The sequence below is a fragment of the Loxodonta africana genome, chromosome 21, assembly GCF_030014295.1.
Source record: "Loxodonta africana isolate mLoxAfr1 chromosome 21, mLoxAfr1.hap2, whole genome shotgun sequence".
Classification (NCBI taxonomy): domain Eukaryota; kingdom Metazoa; phylum Chordata; class Mammalia; order Proboscidea; family Elephantidae; genus Loxodonta; species Loxodonta africana.
In genome coordinates this window covers 19,585,624-19,608,286 of record NC_087362.1, presented here as the reverse complement: position 1 = coordinate 19,608,286, position 22,663 = coordinate 19,585,624, and the positions used below count along the sequence as shown (strand labels likewise).

The window sequence follows — 22,663 nt, the reverse complement described above, 5'->3', positions numbered from 1 at the left end:
AACAAGAAACGGATATGCAAAGCTGTAGGGCTCTTAAAATAATGAAATAAATGCAAATTATGAATAAAGAAGAATAATGAAATAAATGCAAATTATGAATAAAGAAGAGAAGAGATGAAAAGACAAAGGGTTTTCAACTCACGAAAGCAGTAGCGTTGGTTGTAATTAGATGACATCCTCATAGCAGGAAAGAAAAATCATTTTAACTTGATTTGTAAAGATTCCTGCATGCTTTCATAAAAGTATAATCCATACACTTATCTCAACATTTATTGAAAATATGTGTGACAAGAGTATAATTTTCTATTTGACGATGAGTTTACACGTATAGCTACTACCCCTCTTAATCATCGCTTCTTCAAAAACTACATTAAGTAATAAAATTTCTTTTTTAAAGAATCCTACCTGTGTTTTACAATTTTCTGTGCATGTGTTTAGGTTTTCACAGGCTTGTCCATGACATAACATTTTTTCATAGAGTTTTAGAGTCACTGAACATGACACAGAGCAGACCACACCTCTGACATCAGCACCTTCTGGCCACAGATTCTGAAGTAGGGACAAGGCTTGATGTATCTGAAATAAAATATGTTTTTAAAAAGAGCCAGTAATTATAAGAAATAAGATTCGAAGCTTAGGTAATATTGAAGCACTGGAAAAATGCGTTGCATTTTTCACATTTGTAATATTATTATTGGAATTTAATCTTTCAAAATTAATGAGAAATATAAAAGAGGTGCCTATGAAATAAATAAGCAGAACAATTGGAAAATGTCTTATAGAAAATGAGAATGAGGCTTTAAGTAACTAAGCTCTGAATGCTATTTTAGTATTAATGAGTATTTCTCCCACTGACCCGTTCTAACAGATCTAAATAAACTATGGCCCAGTTTTCAAGTCTCTGAATAATTAACCCATAAATTCTTCCGTGTTGATAGTTCAGACATTTTTCAGTGAGATGGATGCAACTCAGAAAAATACAATATGTTTTCTTGATGCTCAACAGTGAGCATCCCTTCATTTGATAGTTGTAAACCACTGCTGCCAAAGGCATGAATACTACGACCGCCACACCTTTGAGAAAGTTGGAAACGAGCAAAAAGTCAAAAAGTTCAGCAAGAAAAATAGGAGAAAAAGGTAGATCTGCAGACTTAAAATATCTTTCTCTGGCACGATATCACAGATCCTTGTTTTCTCCTAAAAACTTAAGATGTTAATTGGACAATCACTTAGCCTAATTTATCCATTTAAAAAATTGTTGGTTAGTGTTCACATTCTCTGTAGGGTATTGTATGGATTTGTTCTAAGATTGATGAAACACCCCTCTAGAGTTCTGAGCAAACTAGTATCACGAGTAGATTTATATTGTTTAAAAATCACTCTAAGTGCTATGTCGAAAATAAATTAAGAGGCCAAGCACAGAGCAGGAAGACAAAGACATTACTGCATTAGCCCAATCTACTGCGTTTATCAAGGCAGGGGATGACATAGTCTTTGTGGAGAAATAGTGAGAAGTTGGCAGATTCAGGATACATACTGACAGAATTTTCTTGTGGATGGGATGTAAGGAAAGGATAAAGTTACAGATGCCTCCAAGGTTTTTGGTCTGAACAGCTGAAAGGATAGAGGTGCCATTAGCTGAGCTGAGAAGGCTTCAACAGAATGAGTTTGGGGTGAAAGTCTGTTTTAGCAATGTTACATTTGTGAGGCTTATTAAAAATGCAAGGGTATATTTGTCATGTTTATTAAAAATGCAAGTGGACTTAGACATAACCAGACACCTCATGAGATTGGTTTACTGGGTGTGAAGGCTTAGAACCACAGTCTTGTGGGACAGCTTGGTCAATTGGCATAACATAGTTCATAAAGTTTATGTTCTACATCTTAGTTTGGTGAGTAGCGTCTGGGGTCTTAAAAGCTTGCAAGCAGCCATCTAAGATACAACTATTGGTATGTACTTGTCTGGAGCAAAAAAGAAAGAAAGAAACAAAAGACTCAAAGAAGAAACTAGTCTACAGGACTGAGAGCCTACATGAATCATGGCCTCATCGATCCTGAGACCAGAACTAGATGGTCCCCAGCTACAACTACCAAAAGTTCTGACCAGTGAAACAATAGATGGTCCTGGATATAATGGGAGAGAAATGTAAAACAAAACTCAAATTCTTAAAAAAAAAAAACAGATTATGGACCAGTAGACTACAGGAACCCCCGAGGCTATTGTCCTAAACTACCCTTTACATTTGAAACTGAAACCACTGCTGGAGGTGACCTTTCAGCTAAATAACAGATTGGCCCATAAAATAAATAATAACACCCATGAGTACTGTGCTTCTTTAAAAAAAAAAAATCATCTGTATGAGACCGAGTAGTCAACATTTACCCTAAAACAAAGATGAGAAGGTAAGGGTGTGGTGGGCAGGGAAGCTAGATTAATGGAAACAGAACAACCAGAATGGAAATAAAGAGAACAATGACACATTGTAAAAAATGTAACCAATGTCACTGGACAATATGTATAGAAATTGTTAAATGGGAACCTAATTTGCTGTGTACGCTTTCACCAAAAACACAGTAAAATATTATTTAAAAATTTTTTTAAATGCAAGTGGAAATACCTAATAGGCACCTGGATATATGACTGAAATTAAGAGAGATCAGGGCTGAGGATTCAATCTGGGAATCTGTACCTTCACAGAGAATGTTCGAAGAGAATAAAGTAGGGAGTTCAGTTTTTACCCAGTGTGCTTCTGGAAGCCTGGGGAGTTCTACATCTCACCTTCGAGAGCTACTAGTTTAGGAAATAAGAGCATTCACGGTAACATTTGAACAAATGATTCTGAGCAAAAGCAATAGTTGAGGACCTATTGATCTAAAATAAGAATGAGAGTGAGAATGAAAATAATAAAAGAATATAAAAATAAGAATGGCTAACACTTAGTGAGTGCTCACTATGTGCTGTGTGCTTCAGGCTCCTTATCTCTCTGAACTGCGTGACTCAGTCACCTTCCTCCATTACAGTTTCTCATGGAGCCATGTATATTTTATTCGGCAATGCTTGCTTCAGTTGCAAGTTGACATTTGGTTATTTGGTTAATATCCATTTGTGGCTCCAGATTATAAATTCCCAAGAGGCTGGGGTCCTTTTCTGTTATTGTTCACCATTATAAACTCAGTTTCTAGCACAATATATAGGCCATAGTAGTCATTCAATAAACATGGTTACGTGAATAAGTAAAAAAAGAATGGTCAGAATAACCCAATGAAGTGGGTACTGTTAGTTTACTGATGAGATATCCGAGAATAAGAAAAATTAAATAACTTTCTAATAAGTGTATTAACTCCCAAACCAAAAAAAAAAAAAAAAAACCCATTGCAGTTGAGTCGATTCCGACTTATAGCAACCCTATAGGACAGAGTAGAACTGCCCCATAGAATTTCCAAGTAGCACTTGGTGGATTCGAACTGCTGACCTTGGGTCAGCAGCATAGCTCTTAACCACTACACCACCAGGGTTTCTGTACAAACTCCAGAGTCATGTGATTCTGATTACATCACACCAAGTCTTCTAAAAAGAAGGCTCTGTCAAAGGGGAAACAATGTCAGATGCCATGTTTGGGGAAATCGGCAGGGTGAAGCAACCCTTGACTTAGCCGCTTCCTCATGGAAGATTACCAGAGGATTGATTGCTTAAAGGCCATTTGCTACCTACATAGATACCTTTCTTCTTCAAAACACTTAAAAAGTTCTATCTTGTAGGCTTAGGATTCTATACTTTTTTATATTTTAAAATTATAACAAATTGTCTTCCTCAATTTCACTGTATCCATAACACTAAGTATTTTGCAGAAAATGACAAAGGTTTTCCACAATACATTTAGCAAGACTCCTTCCATCGAGGTATCCCCAGGTATCAAAATTTGTTAAATGCTCACCACCTCAGAAGAAACCCACCCAACCCATTTTTGTCAAGTTGATTCCGACTCATAGAGAGACCCTATAGGACAGAGCAGAACTGCTCCATAGGGTTTCCAAGGCTATAACCTTGGTGGGTGCACTTGTGGTGCAGTGATTATGAGCTATGGCTGCTAACCAAAAGGCTGACAGTTCAAATCCACAAGCCACTCCTTGGAAACTCTATAGGTCAGTTCTACTTTGTCCTATACGGTCGCTGTAAGTCAAAACCGGCTTGACGGCAATGGGTTTGGTTTTTGGAATCTTTATGGAAGCCAGCTGCCACATCATTCTCCTACTTCAGTTAACAGCAAAACTCTTACCCACTGCCCCACCAGGGCTCCTTCCTGGTGGTCTACTTCTGAATGATCACAGCCATTGAAAACCCTATGGAGCGCAGCTCTATTCTAACAACAGGGGCAGATTACCCAGTAAGCGAGGTAAGCATTACCTTACTTGTGCTTATTTACTAATCTGTAGTGAACAATTTGAATTCAGGAATTGTAAATTTGAAAAGAGGTTTTGATTCTGCTGAAAGGTGCTGTGGGATTGGGAGAGAGACAGATGCCAGGAAGTAGAATCTTTGATGTGGTGAAAACATGTGAAATTGTTCACTGCAGGTAACCTGGTAAGCAAGGTAAGCATTGTGCTTACCTTGTCTGTTGGATAACCCACCCCTGTCTGACACATACGGGGTCTTCGTGAGTCTAAATCGACTCTACAACTTTTTGCTGTTGTTGTTCCTTCCTCTGCAATGCTATGCAGATGGAAGAACACATCCCAAAGATGTTATCCTATGTAATCAGTAAGGACATGGATGCCGATAAAGGAAACGTCTGTTTTCTAGAAGCAACAAAGCATTAAAAGTACATTTTCTTGGCGCTGACCCATATTATGTAAAGTTTCCAGGTAAATGTGTCTGTTACCTCTTTCTGCATGTCTTCCAAGTTTAGTTTCATACGACCATACAGGAATATTCCTCTTTTCTGTAACATCTGGAAATACTCTCTTGTGTAGGCATGTAAGGCATGTTGCAGTTGTTTTTCATGCTAAACAAGAAGACACATAAGTAAATCTTCTGGTTCAAATAAAAATACACATTACAAAACCTCTCATATCCGTGATGATTTGACTACCTAAAAACAAGCAAAAAATCAACTAATTCAAGCAAAGAAGACTACCTTTCTTTTTGCCTAAACTACCCACTGATGAGATTATTAGAACATACCGTTGCCATCGAGTTGATTCCAACTCAGAAAGACCCTATGGGACAGAGTAGAACTGCCCCATAGAAGTTTCCAAGGAACGACTGGTGGCTTCGAACTGCCAACCTTTTGGTTAGCAGCCAAATGCTTAACCACTACGCCACCAAGGCTGCATTAGAATATAGGAATACCAATTAAAATGTATTAATTTCCAAAAAAGCCAACTGTTTAAACAGTACTGGTCTTAATAGTAGTATGATTGTTTTATATTGGGCCCTCTAATCTGTTATTTTATCTTCTTTTTTAACAAAACCAACTAAGGAAACTCTGTGATATTCTCAACCCCTAATATACATAGCTATCTATTTTTAAAGAAATACAACCATTCAAAATAGTTTCAAAAAGAGTACTAAAAGATAAGATTGTAAAATATTTTCTCAGTCATCTCTCTTAATTTTAAAAGTGAGAATACATGGGGAAAATGCCAGATTTTTCAAAATACGTATACACACTCATGCCTACACAAATATCTATCCATATTGCATAAATGAATATGGGTGTGTATGTGTGTACACATACCGTAATCCTTGTATTTCCTTCGCCTCTCTCAGCTATTCTCCCCATTGCTTCTTGTACATGAAATCAGCCCACAACTGTTCTTATTTACCTCTCGAAATTTTCTAAGCAATGGCTTAATCCACAAGAAAAACTACTACCTCCTCCAAAAATCTTTGATCAGCTACTTCCCAAACTAGCTAGCTTCAATTGGTCTCTGTTGCCAAAGCCATTTAAAAAATTCTGCCATCCTTCTCAAGTTACAATATTCCTTCAAAGTGTTGTCAAGCCCAGAATGTTCAAATAAAGGCATCTGCTATTGATGATCTCTTTAAATTTCTTCCACATTCACACTGTTTATTTCTTCTGGGCAATTTAACATGGCTTACCTTTTCAAAAAACTCCTTGTGTGAATAGACACTTGGGGCATAGTATCCATAAATTCTAAGAACATCAGTCTCTTGTCCCAAAAATAGTACAATATTAATTTTCTTCTGAAGAGCATGAATGATAAAAATGTTTAAAAATCTGTATGATGAGATGTTATTCCTTTATCTGTGATAATTAGGAAGTATGGATAACATTCTTTAAGAAATATCTCCCATTCTGGAGACAAGCAATTGGAAAATTCTGTACGAATTTGAACTTCAGTATTGTGTTCTAAATGTTGAATCAATGTGGTACGAAGGGCCAAAAGCTCAGGATAATTAAAATACATATTTTCTACATCCTGTAGAAAAAGTAAACCAATGCTAATATTAGAGACAAAATAGAGCCACTATTTTCCAAAAGATTAGTTTTGTATACAACTTGTTGTATAACATGATACAAAGAGTAAGAAGTTCAAGACAATTAAAATAGATTTTCTGCATCTTAGATAGATAAATATAGACTCACTTGCTATTTTCCTACTGTTAATACTTGATATGGAAACCCTGGTGGTGTAGTGGTTAAGTACTGCAGCTGTTAACCAAAAGGTCAGCAGTTCAAATCCACCAGGAGCTCCTTGGAAACTCTATGGGGCACTTGTACTCTGTCTTATAGGGTTGCTATGGGTCAGAATTAACTCGATCGTAACAGGTTTTTTGGGTTTTTTTAATACTTGATATAATTCCTATTAGTGGAGACTTTAATTCTACCTGAAGAAGCAAAATATCTAAAAGATTAAGCTATGGTTGATCAAATTTAAAAATTGTTAAATACTTCTTAGATCCTATAAAAATAGAATGGAAAATTAGATCTTTTTGTTACCTTAAAAAAGACAATTACAAATCTGGCTCCCTTTTGAATGAAATCAGACAAAAATTGCTCCACTATGTAGAAGAAGTGAAGAGTTTGTCCTTCCTTTAAGCTCACATTGAAAACGCAAGTGATGAATAAAGAATCTCCATCAATTAAAAAAAATTCAGACTCAACAAAGTCTTTAAGTAAGCTTACAAACCTGAATCAAAATATAAAGCACATAACGTGAAGATTATAAGCATGATGGACGCTTAAGACAAAATTCTGTAATTCAGTTGGTCACACAAATTTTCTTCTAATTGAAAAATGAAATATAAAGAATGATCAATCACAAATCACTGTTACATTGAAGTACAAACTTTCCAGTGCTCCCCATTACCTAAATAATAAAATAATAGAATAAGCTTTTACTTAACGATTTGACGGATCTAAGAGTGAAATTGAAACTTATAAGCATGAATTTTCTACAAAAAAAAGTCTCAATATATTTGACATTATTTACAAACATGCTTTTTGTACTCTGGGTTTGAAAAAATGATATCAATCTCTATCCTTGGTCAGTGACATTCATGGAGTTATCCCACTTGACTTTTTAAATAAATGTATAATGAATACCTGCGACCTTGAAGCTGTCAACTAATAGGTTCTTGTCAAGCAGACTAGCAAATTAAAGTCAGCCAGACGCAGGGTTGGAGAAGTTTATTCACAGTTTGAAAACTGGAATTCAGGCAGGGTCTCTTGGCCTAAGGCTGCCAGCCCCCTGGACCAGGCCCGACTTACTCCATTTACAGGGAGTGACACACCTGTGCACGAACAGTGAGGGGAGGACCTTCAGTCTTGTGATACGTGTACAGTCCGCATAATTTTAGTGAATGAGTTTTTGCTCACGGCTCTAAAAGCACCGGATACAGCCCTAAAAAAATGGCAACTGCTCCCTACTGTCCGCCCAGGAAGGCCATACAGTGGATAGATTCAGAGTCAGCGTGCCTGCGCCTTGGCCTTTTATCAGGAGAGCAGAAGAAACCTGGGGATTCAACCAATCATGGTGAAGTGCTGTAAAAGTTGTAACAAAAATGTAGCAAGAGTAGACTTCTCTGAAAAACAACTATTATGGGACAGTTAATAACCCTTTCATGACTGCCTGTTTTAACCTCTTTACTCAACCCAAGAAATCAAGGATTTTCTATAATTTATATCTACCCTCTTATCTGTTTCCACAGACTCACCTCCCTTCCTTTCCTCTCAGAGGCAACCACTGCCTTGAATTTAGTCACATCACTCCCTGGCTTTAATTTTTAAGGTTTTGCAACATATACATATGCTTATTTTTGAATCTTTACTAAAAGGACCTCATACTATAGGTATGTTCTGGATATACTTTTCAAGCTTCCTTACTAATTAATACTAAAATTCTTGAATATCATTGCAGGAAGCAATACTTCAATAATTGTATAATATTTAATTATATGTCTAGATCACAATTTTCTTCATTCCTCTCCTGTCAGTGGGTATTTGCTTTTTCTTCTTTCTTTTATTTTTTTTCTTTTAAAAACTGCGCAGTAACGACTGTTTTTGTGGATACTTCCTAATACACAACTGAGACTCTTAGGTATGTTTATCCAAGTGGAATTACTCACTGGGACAGTATGAGGTTATGCCAAATTGTTTTCCAAAGCTGTATCAGTTTATACTTGGCACTAGTACATATCAGAAATCCAGTTCTTCCCCAGGAAACACATTTGTAATTTAAAAAATAAAAAAACTTTTTTAGAAGACTTTCACTTTAAAGAAATTAGAACTTTACAAGAACGTATGTGAACTCTTCTGGGTATTCTTTCAGACTTCATTCTTGACGTAGTCCGACACATAATGGGGCAGACGCGAGTGCGTTTTCCGGGTCATACTGCCTGGGTCAGACTCTCTATCACTTAAAAGGTTTGCGACTTTAGATAAATTCCTTCAATATCCTCTGGTACACTTTTTTGACTTGTAAAACAGGGATTGAAAACAGCTCCTCCATAAGGCCGTTGTGAGGATTCACGTTGTTGTTTGGTGTGCTGAGTCGGTTCCAACTCATAGCAACCCTGTGTGCTACAGAACAAGACACTGCTCGGTCCTGTACCATCCTTAACAATCGTTGTTATGCTCGAGCCCATTGTTGCAGCCACTGTGTCAATCCATCTTGTTGAGGGTCTTCCTCTTTTCCACCTACCCTCTACTTTACCAAGCATGAATGATGTCCTTCTCCAGGGACTGGTTTCTCCTGATAACATGTCCAAAGTACTTAAAATGCAGTCTCTCCAACCTTGCTTCTAAGAGCATTCTGGTCGTACTTCTTCCAAGACAGATTTTTTTGTTCTTTTGGCAGTCCGTGGTATATTCAATATTCTTCACCAGGATTAATGACATAAATACAAAGTGAGGAAAACAGAACTATCCCTAGGTCATAATATGTGCTTAAAATATGATGTTTTTGTTCTGGATCTTTTTTTGTTTTTGAAGTAGAGAAAATGCATTTTCTTCAGTGTTTTAATATTAGAGAGAATGTATTTCCTCATTTGTTTTAGTATAGCTGTGTAAACGTGACTAATCTCTAGTCTTTGGAAAATGGTGCAGGCTCTGTTCAAGATATAGCTGAGCAGCCTGTTCCACTCTTAAACATAACAAACACCCTAATACCTTACAACATGTTTTCCCCTATTCACAATGGGTGATTGAGAGCTTGACATGACTAATGCCATAATGATGCTCTAAGTAAGCTCTAAACATTTTTTAATTGCACCAGCTGCACCAGTCTCTTCCAAAGGGGTGTGGAGCTCTCTCAGCTCCTGTGGCCTTGGTCTCACTTCTCTCTTTTGTTCTCTTGAGAAATGGCCTTCAGGCTGCAAAACGGCAGAAAGTCTGCCTGACATTTTTAATCTGCAACTTTTTTTCTTGCTCCCTATCTCAGCCAGAGTGGACTTGGCAGAACAGCTCCACTAGCCGAGAGATTCTTATGTGAGTTTTTTCAGCCTGTTACAAACATACTGATTAGAGTCCAGATGTCTGACATGCATATCTCTAATTTAATAAAGAATTTCTTGTAGCTGTTTTGTGATGTATAAGACCATCTGTGGACTATGTGCTCAAAACATTAGGTAACCCTAACCTTTCCCATATAAAACCCTCCTGTCAGCCCTTTACGTAGGCAGAATTTGTGAGAAATTTAACTCCCTCTGTCTCTTGAAGGAAACCCTGATGGTGTAGTGGTTAAGTGCTACGGCTGCTAACCAAAGGGTCAGCAGTTCTAATCTGCCAGGTGCTCCTTGGAAACTCTATGGGGCACTTCTACTCTGTCCTATAGGGTCGCTATGAGTTGGATTCAACTCGACGGCACTGGGTTTGGGTTTTTTTTGGTGTCTCTTGAATATCAGTGTTCAAAAAAGCCCTCTTGCTGCTTACCTCCTCCTGTCTCAGTATTGGCTTTGTGGCAGACAGCTCGAATTCATGATTTGTAGTAACATTTTGTTTTGGTAATTGTCTCAAATTGGTATTATATCTATTCTAAATTAGAGAAGCTCTGGTGGCGCAATAGTTAAGGGCGTGGCTGCTAACTGAAAGGACAGCCGTTGGAACACAACTGCTGCTCCAGAGTAGAAAGATGTGACAGTCTGCTTCCATAAGGATTACAGCCTTGGTAACTCCACGGGGCAGTTCTACTCTACAAGGTTGCTATGAGTCCGAATTGACTCGACAGCAGTGGGTTTGGTTTGGATTCTAAATTAATTAAGGAAATTGGAAGGTGTAGATCAATGCCATCAGATTCAAGAAACCACCAATACCAGGAACATTGTTGACATTCTTTACCTGTATATCCCCAGTGCCTGGCATATTAACAGGCTCAGAAAAAATCATTGTTGAGGGCATGAGTTCATGCGTTGGTTTGGTATAGGCTGCCTTGCTGATATTACATAACGTTTTCATATTAGTCCAAACATACCAAAGACAATTTCATGAAATTTGTATAATATTTTGACACTGTTTATTCTCTCTTTAATAAAGACAAGCTTTGACCTGTCTTGAACTACTGCTGCATTTTCTGGAATATAATGTCAGTTAAATTAATCTTCTGCAACGTTAAAAGCGTACGCTGAATCTTTCCTCCACTAGCAACCGTCTTCAAATTCTTCTATCTCTTACTGCTCACTAATAAATGAAAGATGTACACCGTTTTGTTTGTTTGTTTGTTTTTGTACACCGTAACGCTTCCCAAGAAAAGAGAAGATTCTCAAAATATCCATTTCTCATTCCATTGGGTAGTTTCTATAAAATGCTTATTGGCAAGAAAATATCAAAAATTATGTGACACAAATGAAATAAATTTCTTCTAGGGATATACTACTTTGAGTGATTTGTGCTGTACTTACTTAGAGTTTGACAGAGTTCTCCAGATCAATTTTGAGAGCTTCCTCAGAACTTCTTCACATTTAGTTAATCCTTTAAAAATAAATCACAGAGGCCACTTCATATGCAGTTTTAAATTAATTATCAAATAGTAAATACTTCCTGTTGCTAACTTGGAATATATTTTCATTTTATACAGGAATGCAGACACATGGCTGAAATATTCAACATGTGTGTTGTAAGATAAAGAACTGTGTTCAAAATGACATGACTGTGAAGTGGTTAAGAGCTTGGCTAATAACCAAAAGGTTGGCAGTTTGAATCCATCAGCTGCTCCTAGGAAACCCTGTGGGGCAGTTCTACTCTGTCCTATAGGGTGGCTATGAGTCAGAATTGACGGCAATGGTTTTGGTATTTTTTTTTTTTTCGGTATCCTAATTACAATAAACAATACTTACAGTCAAGATAAGCAAACTTTTATGGCTTTGATATTGGATTTTTCGTAAACTCTAAAATAACAAGTTGTCATTTGCAGATGAAACTCAATGACATGCATAGAGTATCATAAATTCACAAAGACAAAAGTGTACAGAGAATTTCGAAAAATTGACATTTCCAAAATTTATCTATATATATATGTGTGTGTGTGTTTATATATATGTATGTGTACAGTGTGTATTCAGAAGTTATCCCACTAATGAGAAACAATAGATTCTGTATCTTTTCAGCATTCCATTATATGAAAAAAAAAAAAGGAAAATCAATTTAATTTTTTGAAGCACATTTCTCCTGAAAATCTCTTTGTAATATTCCAGTTGAATGCTAACTGTCAAGAAATTAGGCTTTGGAAAGAAAGACAAAAAACAAAAAATGGTTATGCATTTAGCATGAGAGGTCTCAAGAAAAAAACACAGCAAACCCATTGCAGTCCGGTCAGTTCTGACTCAGGATAAGCCCTGTGTTACAGAACTGCTATATAAGCCTTTCTTGGCAGCCATCTTAATGGAAGCAGATGGCCAGGCCTTTCTTCCATGGTGCTGCCAAATGGATTCAAACTGCCAACCTTTAGGTTAGTAGTCAAGCCTAAAGTAAGAGTATTAAAACTAATTGTAGATTTGAGGGAATTTTTGAGACAGTTTATATAGTCTCTCACATTGTTATGCCTGATATTATTTAAGTCCTCCGATAATTATTCCATCTTTAAAGAGTGAATTTATGCATAAGTGTGGCAGTGGCGGGGGAGTCCCTGGGGGATGCAAATGGTTAAGCACTGGAGTATTAACCAAAACGTTAGCAGTTTAAACCCACCCAGAGGCTCCTCAGAAGTCAGGCCTGGCAACCTGCTTCTGAAAGGTGACAGCGCTGAACACCCTATAGAGCAGTTCTAACCTGCGCACATGGGGTCGCCATGAGTCAGAATCAACTTCACAGCACCCAACAATAACTGTTATTGAAAAGGAATATTTTCAGTATTATGTGATCTTTAGACAGGCTCATATAAAAGGCCAGACTTACTGAGAATATCTGGCTCCTCATTTCTCAAAGCTACCAGGGAATTTATTACCCAAATGATAAGGCTAAACTTGACTGTAGATATTCATTTTCATTACAATGATACCTTTTTAGCATTTGCTGCAATTATACAGAGATCTCCAAATGTCTTCAGCATTTTGGGTCCCTAGAATTTCATAATCCCATCCTATCATCATTATTTTCATCTGTGCAGAGGAGTGACCCAACAAACTAGCATTGTAAATAGTTACAGACTCCCGATTCGAAAACCTTCCATGAGTAAAGTGGCAGAGTAATGACATGTCACTAGGTCTTAGGTTTTGCTTATTAAAAGTTTGCTTAATTGGGCTTGGTTTTTTGGTTTAATTGGCTGGAGTCATGGAAAAAGGTTCATTCGGGAAAACATTTTAAAGTTGTATATTGATTGCAAACATAATTCTAGAAGCACAACTGTTTCAATTGGTAAGCTGTATTTATTTGTTATTTATTTATTTTTATTTGCATTTGCAAGTAGGAGCCCTGGTGGCATAGCAGTTAAGAGCTCAGTTGCTAACCAAAAGGTTGGCAGTTCAAATCCACCAGCCTTTCCTTGGCAACTTTGTGGGGCAGCTCTACTCTGTCCTGTATGGTTGCTGTGAGTCAGAATCAACTTGACAGCAATCGGGCTTGGTGGTGTTTTTTGTTTTTTATTTTTTTGGTTTGGTTGTTTGCAAGTAAATAAGAAATATTGGAGTTTGAGCTTAAGTAAATTATTAACACTTGCTTTTGATAAATGTTATTCTCACATCATTCAGATGAAGAGTGTATAAACTCCAGATAACTTTATCAAAGTCAAAAAAAAATGCAGTTGGCAATATAATGGTCAAAGGGCAACCCTAAATTTAGGCAGACAATTTGGGTGATCTGCGGAATGATGGCAACTTAAAAATACAACAAAATACAAAGGTTCATTAGCAAACACCCATGTACTCTAACGCCAAGAATTGATAAATGTAAAAAAAAAAAAACTTTGTTCATTTGTTTCAAATGTATTTATTAAAGAGAAAGAAAACATTACAGTTACAGTTGAATTCCCATTCTGCCTGAGACAGAAATATTGCAAGATTTCTCAATCATTTTTTAATAATGTTACTACACATAGTACGTTTATGTATTTTATGTTTTTTATTCTTTTATGTATCGTAACTTTGTTTGGAAACCCTGGTTGCGTAGTGGTTAAGTGCTACAGTTGCTAACGGAAAAGTCCACAGCCCTAATCCACCAGGCGCTCCTTGGAATCTCTACAGGGCAGTTTTACTTTGTCCTATAGAGGCGCTATGAGCTGGACTTGACTCGACAGCAATGGGTTTTTTGGTTCTTTTTTTTTTTTTTGGAAACTCTGCTTGGGATTTTTTTTTTTTTAATACAGAAACTTCTTGTTTTAATATGGTAAAATCTACTAACCTTTTTTATTACCTACTGATTTTTTTTTTTCTTTTCTCATTAGGGGGAGAGCAATTGGGAGTATGTAGCAAGGTGTATATAAGTTTTTGTGTGAGAGATTGACTTGATTTGTAAACTTTCACTTAAGGCACAATAAAAACTAAAAAAAAAAATCCGGTCCCATCCCAAGATCCTTAAGATATTCTGTTGTATATTTTTTGTAAAAGCAAAATAAAAGGGAAAAGGCAGATTTAATATATATTGCACTTAAAGACTAATATGGGAAGAGCTGACGTATTTATGATAACGAGCAGCCACATGCATAAAAAAAAAAGCATGAACTTAGTATATTTCTACATTTATTCAATGCATTTTTCTCCTGTAACATTCCATAATTATTTTCTTCCTAATAGATGTTGTTAGATGATTCCTGAGTATTTTTGGGGTTTTTTTTTTTGCTATTTTAATGGCTTCCGTTCTTTTAATACATTTTCTAATCCATATTTCCTGATGCTTAGAATCAGTTTTGATTTTTAAAATGTTGATCTTGTATCAAAAGATATTTCTCTTATTTTTCAATTGTGTGTAGGTTCTCTTGAACATCGGAGGTAAATATTTTGGGACCGTTCTGCTATCGCGTCTCTCTTTCTCCCCTACTCTCACAACTTTTGTTAAGGTTCCTTGTTTGTTGTACTGATTATAACTTCCAATATAATATTGAATAGTAGTGCTGATAGCAAGTATTCTTGCTTGTCCCTCACTTTAATATGTATGCTGCTAGTACTTTATCAGGTTGTTTTTGTTTTGTTTTCACATTCTACGTAGATTTTTAGCAGGCTACTTTTATTAGGTTTAGGAAATTTTATTATTTTCTAGTTTGTGAAAAATTTTGATCTTGAAAGAGTGTTGAACTTTCTTAAATGTTTTTCAGCATCTTGAAATGCTAATCATTTTCCATTAATCTGTTAATATGTAGAATGTCATTAATATTTTTTTTAAATATTGGAGTATATGTTGAGACTTAACATGGCATCTATTTTCTTTTCAATATGGCTGAATATGTTATGCTAGTCCTTAATTTAGGAAGCTAATACTTAACAAACTATTTCCAGTCTTTTGAATCAAGTGAAATTATTTGGACCTGATTTTGAATTCATAGTTCTATCATCGAAATTATGTAAGTACCTTATTGCTTTCCAAACTGTAAACCTCAGGGGTTTGTTGATTCAGTAGTTACAATGCAATGTTCAAGAAACTATTTTAGAATAGAATGTAATATACCTATTAACCCCCAAAACCAAACCTGTTGCCATCAAGTCAATTCTGACTCAGAGTCCTGGTGGCGTAGTGGTTAAGAACTTGGCTGCTAACCATAAAGATTGGCAATATGAATCCATCAGCCACTCTTTGGAAACCCTATGGACCAGTTCTACTCTGTCCAGCAGGGTTGCTATGAATATACCTATATCTCATTTAAATAAATTCAACTATGTACACTGAAAAAAAAAAAACTTTTTTTCCAACAACATAATGCTAAGAAAATTCAACTGCTAATCAGAGAACACCATCAACAACAAAAAATATTTTCTAATGGTCCAAAATTAAAAAAAAAAAATGACCAAGGCACCAAAATTGTTGAGAGAGAAAAAGAAAGAAAGACAAGAAGGAAACAATGAAGGAAGGAAGGAAAGAAGAAAGGAATAAGAGAACACAGGAAAGGAAGGAAGGAAGGAGGGAAGGAAGGAGGACGTGAGAGAAAGAGAGGAAGGAAGGAGGAAAGGAAGGAAGGAAGGAGGGAAGGAAGGAGGACGTGAGAGAAAGAGAGGAAGGAAGGAGGAAAGGAAGGAAAGAAGGAAGGAAGGAAGGAAGGAAGGGAGGGAGGGAGGAAGGGAGGAAGGAAGGAAGGAGAGCTGTTTTTAGTACCAAAATAAGGAATTTTCAAGGGTAATTTTTGTCTCAGCTTGATTCTCTCTTTGAAACCTAACCATATATTGACAAGTCTCTAAGGTGATCCTGATGCAGCTGGCCCTCTGGTCAGCTCTCAGAAATCCCTGTAGAGCCCTGACAACTAATTGTTCACCATGGAGGAAAGTTTGCCCCAATCATGCTATGCATTTCTTTAATTAACATCTCTAAGCTGGTATGTGTGTAAATAAAGTGTGCTTAGTATACCAAAAATAATCTTTTTTTTTTTTCAGTATACCAAAAATAATATCTCTGTATACACAATTCACATCTAATCGTTTAGGTCCAAGTTCTTAATAATGGGATACATGAATTCCAGGAGCCGCATAGACAATTCATTAGCACCCAGGGAGAAAATGCAGGAATACTGGAATATCTACTTATATTTTATTTTTCTCCTTTTAAAATTTGTATTTTCATGTATGCTATATTTTTTATATATATATATTATGGAACGCTGGTGATGCAGTGGTTAAGAACTCAGCTGCTAACCAAAAGGTCAGCAGTTCGAATCCACGAGCCACTCCTTGGAAACCCTATGTGGCAGTTCTACTCTGTCCTATAAGGCCGCTATGAGTCAGAATAAACTCTATGGCAATGGATTTTTGGTATATATACATATATATACTTTGCATATATGTGTGTGTGTGTGTATATATATATTTTATAAATGTATACATGAAACTGTGATTAAAAAATAATTTTGCTTGACTTGGTACATGGTGAACAAAATTTAGTGATCAAAGACCTAAAAATCTTAAAAAGTGTAAAATAAAAAATTTCCAGATGATGAACTTGTTTTCTCAGTTTTAATCCAAATAATACTGCATCAAAAAGACACAACATAATATGATACTGGACATAATTTCTTACTTAGCACAGACCAAAAAAATAGCCACAGAAAACGTTTGTGACTTTTTCTGGTTCAACCAATTTAAGTCCAATTAATGCTAAACAGCAAAAATTAAGAAATTATTGTTTTCCATACTTAGAGGAACATATAATTTAAGTAAATGTCTTAGAAGCAAGAAGTAATAATCTGGTTGAGAAAAAGCTATAAAGCATTGAGAGACTTGAAAATTTTAGCATACCCATAATTTGGTAACTTCCTACCACGAAGTAAACTAGAACATTACCTGTGAGTCAAGAGATCCCTGTTGCAGGCCCTGGTTTATACTCTGGAATACTAAAATTTCTCTGGAGCTCAATTTTTGTGTCTGTAAAACGAGTTCTAATTGTAATCTAAATTACTTTCCTACTCCCAATACTCTGAGATGTTATTTCCCTTAAAAACTATTAAGTCACACACATTACATCATTTTACTTGTTCAGAAAGAAATAACCAAGGACTGTTGCACCCAGTCCAGTGCATCCATTTCCTCAAGACCAGATTTTGTGACGACCAAAGATTTCCTTCAATTATCTTTAAAAGTGAGGTAAATTTTTAGTTCAATTTAATTCTAAAAATAGATAAAAAATCAAAAAATATGTGTTAGGAAACAGCTGGTAGAGGAAAAACTATGCAATAAAATCAAACAGGCCATTTTAACTCCAAAAGATATGTCAATTTTGTTTCGTGCTTGAGTGATCTCCCTTGGATTATTCAACTGTAGCTTGTCCAATTTATAGCAAAATATATGTGTGGATAATGCCTCACCTGCTATTTTTGAATCAGAACTGCTAACATCTGTAACTTCTTCAACTTCCAGACGCTTCTCTTCATCATTTTCAAACTCACTCTGTAAATGCCCAGCCACTGGGTCTTCTATGATGCCTTCAGAGCTTAGGTCATCTTCCTCTTCTGATTGATCAAATGAAGACAAGCTCTCAGTGCTCTCATTGTCTCCGTAGCTATCACTTTCCATCTCGTTCTCACTGTCACTGTCACTGCCACTCATACTTGAATTTCGATGCAGCCAGGTAGGTGCAGAAGCCATGATCTAGAAAAACAAAGCTATAAATCATCATTTGTTTATTTAAAAGAGCGTATCTCAATATAGTTTACTCCTTCCAAAAGCAAAACCAGCTTGATTTTTTTCCCTCTCTAAATATTGGTGGCTCGCTGGTTAAGTGGTCAGCTGCCAACCAAAAGGTCGGTGGTTTGAACTCACCAGCTGCTCCACAGGAATGGAGATTACAGCCTTGGAAACCCTATGGGACAGTTCTAGCCTGTCCTGTAAGATAACTATGAGTTGGAATCGACCCGACCCATGTGAGTGCAAATTTTTTCTTACCTCAAATGTCCAAGAGAATCTATACACAATTGAAAAATAAGAGAAATATCTTTTGATACAAGATCAACATTTAAAAAAACCAATACTGATTCTAAGCACCAGCAAAGACAGACTAGAAAATGCATTAAAAGAATGGAAGCCATTAAAATACCAATACATACTAAAATAATAAATCTAAATATAACTAAAATAACAAATCTAACAAAAGACATTGGGAAGAATATAATTATGAAACATTATAGGAGAAAAATATATTGAATAAATGTAGAAATATATTAAATTCATGCATGTGGTCACTCATTATATGCGTGCATTATAACTGCATTATATGACAAAGAAGAACTCCAAGAAGGAGTCGTTTAGGACAAGAAAGGATTGGGCTCAGACTGTAGCCAGAAATTTCAGTCGTACCAAGAAGCCTCAGTTTTGGAAAGACTCTTTCTCAACTGTTGTCAGGAAATGCAATTACAGCATAATATGGGTGACCATTTGACCTCTCTGTTTCAGGTTTTGTTTTTCACACAGAAATTATTGGGAAAGAAAAAAAAAAAAACACTTTCCCCTAAAAGCAAAAAAGTATAAATGTGAAATAAAAATGCCGACCACTCTTGCCCAAATCCATGAATTTTTAGCACTTCCTGTTTCTGCCTTTTGTCAGCAAATACAAGTTCCTGCAAATATAATTTCAATTTGCTGGATGTTTCTTTCATTAACTATTTAAACACTCCACCATCTTTTATTGAGCATTCGCTATATGCCAGACACAGTTCTAGGAAAATATCCTCCAGGCCGCCAACCTCAAGGAGCACAGTCTAGAGAAGAAGAAAAGTGAGCGGACCAATCACGAGGCAATGTGACGGGAGCCGTATTATAGCTAGCGGATGAGCTAGGTACCACAGAAGCACGGAGTGGGACGTGCCTGGAAGAACTGAAAAAGCCTTCTTACAAGGGGTGTTATTTGAGCTTGATCTTTAAGGAGGATCAGGAATTTGACAAATGAAAACAGAGCAAGAGCATTCTAGCAAATCAGAGCAACATTTTCAAAGGCTGATCTCAGAGGACAGAGTTTAGATGGAGCACCTCATCAAGCTTTTGGGCCTCTTAAAGAGAAGCAAAATCTCCCCTATTCTTCACATAATATATGCATGAACATTATTTTACTGAACCTACTGTTCATTTTTATCAGGAAACAACTGGAGGCATGACCTAGAACTTTACCCTTGATTAATGAATAGCACAAATACCAGTTTTCCTCAAATATTTCTCCTGAAGTACTCTAATCATGAAGGATTTAGGGAAAGAGCTAACAGAAGCCCTAGCAAGCATAAGATTTCACTGACAACTCACACTTTACTTTTTTAAATAAAAATGTATATAAATTTTGCATTCTACCGCACTGTTTGTCAGTATTTGTTTTGACATAAAAGTCTGTGGTGTTTTGAAAAATCTTTTTTACACATTCTTATGTAATCCTCTGAATAATTCCACATTTTTGGAATTATTAGCCCTAATTCTACAAACATCTAATCCCAGGCTCCTAGAGGTTTTTTAGCTTGCCTAAGGACTTGCAGCTGGTACATTGAAGAGCTGGGTTTGTCCGACCCAAGACCTCTGCGCTTCCCAATAGGCCCAGCAATGCTAGATTAAAAGGTTAAGTGGCCCCTCCATTGAGCCTCACAATTAGATTTTAGAAATAACTACCCAGACAGCAACTTTGGTTTCTGATTCTGGTGAAACATTGCAAAAACACAGTCTTAATTGTTCAGAGAACCCCAATTTAGTTGAGTCTAATTTTTTTTTTTTTTAATATATCAGTGGGTTATCAACATTTAGTCCCATTACATATTAAGGTTGCCATGAGTTGGAGCTGACAACTGCAACTAACAGCAACAACAAATCTTCAAGTAAAACACAATTCCCAATGACTAAGCTTAGAAATATATCCAAGATAATTATGTCAACAGTATTTTAAGATCCAGGTTTATAACCTACCATTTAAGGTATATTTCCCTTTCTTAACACCGTTGTTTCTCTACCAATTCTGCTAAGCTCCTCGATGCCCAACCCCCAAACTTACCAGGAGGGTTATGTTACCAGAGAATAGCCTTGGTTCTTGTCTTCGGTGTAGGAAAGAATTCAAACGCTGAGACAAATAGTGTCAAGTGAGCAGAGGTTTATTAGCTAGCAAAGGGTTAGTAGCAAAAGGACACTTGGCTAGGGAGCATCAAGCGGGCTAATCAGATATAGAGAGAGTCTGAGAGTCCCGACAGCTGTTTTCTTAGGGTTTTATACACTTCTTGTCTCTTATCTCTGCCTGTTAATGTTTAACAGCCAAGACAGGGACTCCTATAGAGACTATTTCCTTGGCTTGGTTTAATTACCAAGTTAGGGACCTTATCAAGTTAGGGAGTTTATCAAGTTAGGGGCCCCTATAGGCATCATTTCCTTGGCTTAAAGTTTAAGCAAAGGAAATAGAAACCCTCTTATTGAGGAATGTCACCACCCCCTGTCTCTTCTTCTGTAGGGATTATCTTATTAAGGAATGTCACCACCCCATATCTCTTCCTCTTCCCTAGTGCAAGCTCTCCCCCTCCCCCTTACAGTTAGAAATAGTCAGTTAAAAAATTGTATTCTTTGTCTTGCTAGTTACATTGAACTATAAGCTCTTAGAAATGTAAATGTGTGCATAGTAGGTTTTTTTTTTTTTTAATAAGCAACCTGGTACCAGGAACTTGCAGCATGTTTCAAAAATATGAATTCAATCTAAAGGTGTCAATTAAACATCAGTCATAGATGAATCTTGGAGTTACTTTGTTTGCAAACAAAATATTTTATCCTGGGACTAAAACCACCACGACTATCCTGGCCAAAACCTGACTTTGAAGTTTAGCTGACCTCTTAGCAGACAAATCTTTCTTCTTAAATAACCCAAACTCATGCACTCCTTTTTCTTTCACCACTTCGCCTGTACTCAAGGCACTATGATCACCTCTACCTGTGGCCTGGAGTTTACTCTCTCACAGTCCAACAGCCAGCAGCAGTCACAGGACAGATGGGATGAGTCCTCACTGGTGACCTGAGAAGATCTGGAAAGGCAAACAGAGTTACAACATTCCTCTCTCTGAATCACTGGCACCACCCTTTCTACACCACTTATTCATAATGCCTTAGATTTCTTTTCCTGGAGAAGCTGAGAAAAGAGGAAGGCTAAATAGCTTATCACAGATTCTCACCTTTGTTCCATTTATTTAGCCAATGCCCACTAAGAAAGCTTAGGTGGAGATCACTGAAGACAAAGGTTGACAGTAGACAGAATCAAACACACACTAGAGTCCAGTGTGTGCTCTGGCCACCAACTGCACTTAGGGCTTAAGTCATTCATCCCCTTAAGCTCACACAGCTTCAGCTAGTTCTCCTCCTCCTCTGCTTTCCTTTATTTCCTTTTTAAATTAATTCTACAAAGATCATAACAAGGACAGAGGAAAGCTAGAGGTGGTTAATTGGTCATGAAATTTACTGGATATTATTCTCAATCCATACAGAAGTTCTCTCCTTTGGATCGTGAACACCCTTGAGCACAAGGGCTTTACCTTCATTATCTTTGACCTTTGGGCACATTACTTAAGGTACGTAACCAGTGTCACTGAAATGTACATGTAGAAATTGCTGAGATGGTGTTTTTCTTAGTTGCTGTGAAGTTGACTCCAACTCATGGCGACGCCACAGTGCAGAGTAGAACTGCTCTATAGGGTTTTCAAGGCTGTGATCTTTTGGAAGCAGATCTCCACTTCTGTCTTCCAAGGCACCTCTGGGTAGGCTTGAACAAGCAAACTTTCAGCTAATAATCAAGTGCTTAACTGTTTTTGACACCCAGAGGAGACACCCTTGAGATGGCATATTTTTGTTGTTAGGTGTTATCAAGTCAGTTCTGACTCATAGCCACCCTGTGTAGAACAGAACAAAACACTTCCTGCACCATCCTCACAATTCTTGTTACGTTTGAGCCCATTGTTGCAGCCACTGTGTTAATCCATATTATTGAAGATCTCTTTTTCACTGACCTCTACCTTACTAAGCATGATGTCCTTCTCCAGGGACTGGTCCTTCCTGATAATGTCTCCAAAGTACATGAGACAAAGTCTCACCATCCTTGCTTCCAAGGACCACTGTGGCTGTACTTCTTCTGAGACA

At 36.8% G+C, this 22,663-nt stretch overlaps 1 protein-coding gene across 1 annotated transcript in view; it reads right to left on the bottom strand.

Annotated features, from left to right (window-relative positions):
- Positions 1–21,590, bottom strand: part of LOC100664568 (probable ATP-dependent RNA helicase DDX60) — a 122,937-nt gene extending 101,347 nt beyond the window's left edge. Inside the window, exons 1-6 of the mRNA XM_064273591.1 lie at positions 21,468–21,590; positions 17,896–18,178; positions 11,363–11,432; positions 6,104–6,444; positions 4,881–5,003; positions 406–576 (exon numbers count right to left, since the gene is read on the bottom strand). Of these exons, the coding sequence (XP_064129661.1) occupies positions 406–576; positions 4,881–4,949 (240 nt within the window). The 5' untranslated portion in view covers positions 4,950–5,003; positions 6,104–6,444; positions 11,363–11,432; positions 17,896–18,178; positions 21,468–21,590. The remainder of the gene's footprint in view (positions 1–405; positions 577–4,880; positions 5,004–6,103; positions 6,445–11,362; positions 11,433–17,895; positions 18,179–21,467) is intronic.
- Between the last annotated feature and the right edge of the window lie 1,073 nt (positions 21,591–22,663).